Source organism: Tupaia chinensis, unplaced genomic scaffold (assembly GCF_000334495.1).
Source record: "Tupaia chinensis unplaced genomic scaffold, TupChi_1.0 Scaffold000647_1, whole genome shotgun sequence".
In the NCBI taxonomy this organism is placed as follows: Eukaryota; Metazoa; Chordata; class Mammalia; order Scandentia; family Tupaiidae; genus Tupaia; species Tupaia belangeri.
The window spans coordinates 4,087,275-4,091,640 of record NW_006160168.1 but is presented as its reverse complement, the minus strand read 5'-3'; the positions used below and the strand labels follow the sequence as shown (position 1 = coordinate 4,091,640).

General features: G+C 43.7%; 1 protein-coding gene across 1 annotated transcript in view; it reads right to left on the bottom strand.

Annotated features, from left to right (window-relative positions):
• FAM171A1 (family with sequence similarity 171 member A1) overlaps positions 1-4,366 on the bottom strand; it is a 171,099-nt gene that overhangs the window by 1,748 nt on the left and 164,985 nt on the right. The window contains exons 8-9 of the mRNA XM_027776232.1: positions 2,128-2,242; positions 5-1,488 (exon numbers count right to left, since the gene is read on the bottom strand). Of these exons, the coding sequence (XP_027632033.1) occupies positions 5-1,488; positions 2,128-2,242 (1,599 nt within the window). The remainder of the gene's footprint in view (positions 1-4; positions 1,489-2,127; positions 2,243-4,366) is intronic.

Here is a 4,366-nt window from a genome sequence, read left to right as displayed (position 1 = left end):
CCACTTCGCCGGCTGGAGCCTTCCAACAAGCACCGCAGGGCACTGTCCTCAGGGGTGCACACCGTGGTCCCGCACTCACTGCCGCTCTGGTCCATGTCGTCGAGGTACACCAGCTGCGTGTAGGCAGTGCTGTCTGAGGCTCTGGGCTCCTTCTGCTGGTGCTCCTGGACAGGTGGATGGTTCTGTTGGAGAGATAAAGGCTCTCCTCTTCCCTTTCGGGCAGATTTTGGTTCGTTCATATCCACACCAGAGTCCAAACTGGCGTCGTTACTTCCGTTCCTTCCAGCTCTTTGGAGATCGATGTAGGAATGTCTCACGTGAGCATTGGACCTTCCATCCAGGGAGACGAACCAGGCCCGTGGATGTGGAAGTGGCTTCCCACCCCCTAGCTCCATCAGTGCCTTTTCGGTCAGGAGCTGCACCTCGCTGTTCATTTGCGCCAAAGCTGCATCGTTCAGGGACGCTGGGATAGAGAGAGACTCGGACATGGCTGCATTCTGAGGGCTCCACTCCCGGGTGCCCGCCTCCTGCAAGTGCTGCTGCGAGATGGCCTGGGAGGACAAGGGCTGGTTCTGCACCTGTGAGGCCGGGTGGGGGAAGATGCCTGCATGGGGTTTGGCCAGCTCAGCCTGCAGCCTCTCTATCTCCAGCTGTTGGTCAGCTGGGACGACCAGAGGCTGGCTGACATAGGAGTGGTCCCCTGGGAGTTTCATGTAATGAGCAGGGATGACCAAGGCAGGGAGCACCTTTCTGTAAACGCTGTCATTGACCTGATCGACAGAACTGCAGCAGATCAGCTGGCCCGGCCGCGGGAAGGATGTAGGTCTCTCGAGGTGATCTACCGATCGCGACATCATACATTCAGCAGGTCTGCGGTCCAGCAGTTGGTCTTTTTCAGGAGATGAAGGCGCGGGGTACATGTGTTCCTGAATGGTGAGTTTACTTCCTGCGGATGCTGGACCTTCTCGGTCCTGCTTTTCAAACAAAGGCTGGGAAAGCATGGCGTTGTAACTCCCCCTGTAGTCATCGTTGCCGGGGGACTCATAGCCTTCTCTTTCCATAGGCTTTCTTGCCTTTAAGGGAAAAATCTCTGCAGATTTACGGTAGTCTTTCCCCAGCGTCCCACTTGGAGTCAGGTTATCAAAGGAGATTTGGCTTTTGTCCTCTTCTTTATGGGAGAGGAGTTCCTCCCGAGAGCTAAATTCCTGCGAGGTGCTGTAGGAGAGCTTCAGCATGGGCGTGTGGAGATCCCCGTCTCCGCTGGGAGACATCATTTCTAAATGGACTCCACTCATCAACTCCTTTGTGCCTGGAGCCTCTGGGCGGCCGTGGCTGGCGACAGACAGCGGGCCAGGGAATTCGGACGCCCGGCGAGAAAACAGCAAGTTGATGTGTGACATGGAAGTTGACTGATCTCTTTTGGAACTCTCCAAAGCTGCAGGAAGTTGCAGTTTTCTATGGTGTTGACGAGGCTTCAAGCACTTCCTCCTGTGACCAAAGACATAATCCAGAACCAAAGATTAGAGATTCCCGTGATGGTAAAGTCTCGAGTTTCAGGTACAATCCTAATTCTCAATTTCCACCAGGAGAAACAAAAGAAAGGAACGAGGAGGCAACCCTCTCACTCCAACACCCTTAAATCCTATTTTAACCTGCGGTAACAGATTTTGATTTCAGGCTCAGGTTTTTGTAAATACAGCCAAATGATTCATTTAAGAGTTGACAATAAACCGTATTGCACACTGAGCAATCATGGCATCAAAATAAAAACAACTCTGCTTTGAGGAAATTCTCTTAATCATGGCATCAAAATAAAAACAACTCTGCTTTATCTTTGAGGAAATTATATTAGCAATATTCCAGAATATTCAGCGTATGTCATATCCCAATGGCAACTCTTTTATAACTCTCCTTCTAAGCAATGCTATCCACAGTATCTTACGTGTTCTGTTTATTTGCAACTTAGATGACGAGTTTAAGTCCCTAGATATCTTCTTCATAAGAAAAAAAGTACTTCCATTTAGCAAAAGAAAAAACAAAAGAAGACCTCCATATCCATGCTTCCAAATAGCAATTGCATGAGAAATTCTAAATGAAAGAGATAGTGCCAAAATGGTAACACTTTACCTGCAATAATATAAAAGAAGACACAGCAAAACCAAAAGTATGAAAGCCATTCCTCCTAAAATGGCCAAAAGAAACACCGTGTGATACGTGGTAATGTCCTGTGTTACAACGGGACCTGGAAGGTCAGAAAATGGCATTTTAGATTTGCAAATACCTTTAAATAAAGAGGGCTAATTACACATAATATCTTTTTCTTACTTTTCCTGGCTGGGGCAGAGAACAATGGCCAGATGAGAACACCCATGGGATGATGCACCTGTGGCATCATCATTGTTTTTCTCAATGATTAACAGGACTATTGAAGATGCTCCTGTGGCTGGTAGCACTCTGAATACTCAAATAGGAAGTGAGGTTGTTTCAACGCATAATCTTTCAATAAGAGAAAACGAATGCATGCCACTCTAATGAATGGGACTCTCACACTTAGAAAGATGGTCTGACTATCTGGGGATTTTACGCTGGAGGATGAAAGAATTGTGAGATTTGATTTTCACTTTTCCTGGGCAATTATGACTGTGTTTAGCTTACACGAATCAGATGAAATGCTTGACTTAAATTTACTGTGACTTAAAAAGTGAACTACCTATTACAGGCTGTCGAGTGTGACTAAAATAGTTTTCGTTTTTAAAAATAAAATCTTCTATGATACCTTTTCAACATGGCTAACCTCACAAGGACACAGCTCTCTCTAGAACTTACTAGAAAAGGTTATCAGAGATCAAAATGTTTTCTTTTAAATTTACATTGTAAAGAACACCAAGAGGTGGTTTAACTCAGACTCTCTGTGTTCAATAGTTTCTATATTAATATTACTGAAAACACACCAACAAGAACAAAAACCTTTTCAAATGGTAGTATTTGGGCATTTATTGGTGCCAGGTGTCTTGGCAGCATGTTAACACACAGGATGGAACAAACTGTAGTTTCACATTGCCTCACAGTAACTGGGTATGGTTACTAAACATAAATAACCATTTGCATATTTTTGATTTTTATATTCTAAGAGAAAGATTTCTTCAAGAAAACCTTTTAAAAAACTTATTTATTTATTTATTTATTCATTATTATTACTTTAAAATTTGACCAGAGAGGGGCAGAGTGAGAGAGTGAGAGAGAGAGAGCAAATGAGAAAGCAAGCAGCCAGGTCCAGAACTCAAACCACAGATGGCCATATGAGAGTCCAGCCCCCTTAACCACTATGCCACCTGCCAGACTCAGAAAAGAATTTTAAGGTGGGACCAGCAGGTGGTGTGGTGGTTGGGCACTAGACTCCCACACGGTTCGAATCCTGGATCGGGCAGCTTGCTTCCTCTCACTCTCTCTCTAATGGGCACATGTACAATTATAGCAAATTAAAAAGACAATAATGATACTAAATAAAATTAAATGACTTTTTTTAAAAAAGCTCTTTACAGAGACAAATCTTAATTTAAGAGCTAGACAAAAAACAAAGAAATCTACCGTTTTTAAAAACAGTGATGTTACTGAAGTTCAAAAGGTAACACCATTGCCTTAATTATTCAGTAAAACAATTTTTTATACAATGACTACCTTCATAGACACAGGCAAAGCCTGTCTGGAGTCATGGAGGAGCCTGGGGTACATGTAAAAATAATTTCCAGTGTTTTAAGTGTGTTATTGTTTTAATCTCTGCCAATGGAAATACATTTAAAATTCTCTTACACACTTTGCTTTCTTCTTAAACAGAGGATTAAGAAACGAAACTTTAATTATGTTCTTACTGGTATTGGGCTTGTGAAAGCAGAGAGCGTCAGTGTCATTGGTCTGGATAAAAATGATGGCCATGATGTCAGGAGCATAAGTATCCCGCAGACCCATCCGGGCTGGGCTGCGCCTGCTTCTTACAGCTTTAAGTCTCCCCCTTTCCTGAGGAAGCTCTCAAGGACCTACATCCAGCAATTCCTTGAACCCTATTTACACAAGCAGTGATTAATCTGTTGCGTGATGGGAAAACTCATGGCCAGGGTTGTTTGAAATATTTCTAAAATAAAAGCATACCTTAATGCACAGGCTTCATGGCCTCCACTTGGGCACTTTCGAAATTTCTTTTCCTCCCTTCCTGCCTTTTGTTCATTTTCTAGAGATTTCTAATTGGGGTGAATGGGGCATTTCTGTACCTGGTTCATGCTTATACAATTACAAGAACAATATCATCAAGGGAGGCACAGACTCTTTTTTTTTTTTTTTTTTTGGAGAGATTTTTACTGATGGTCGCGGG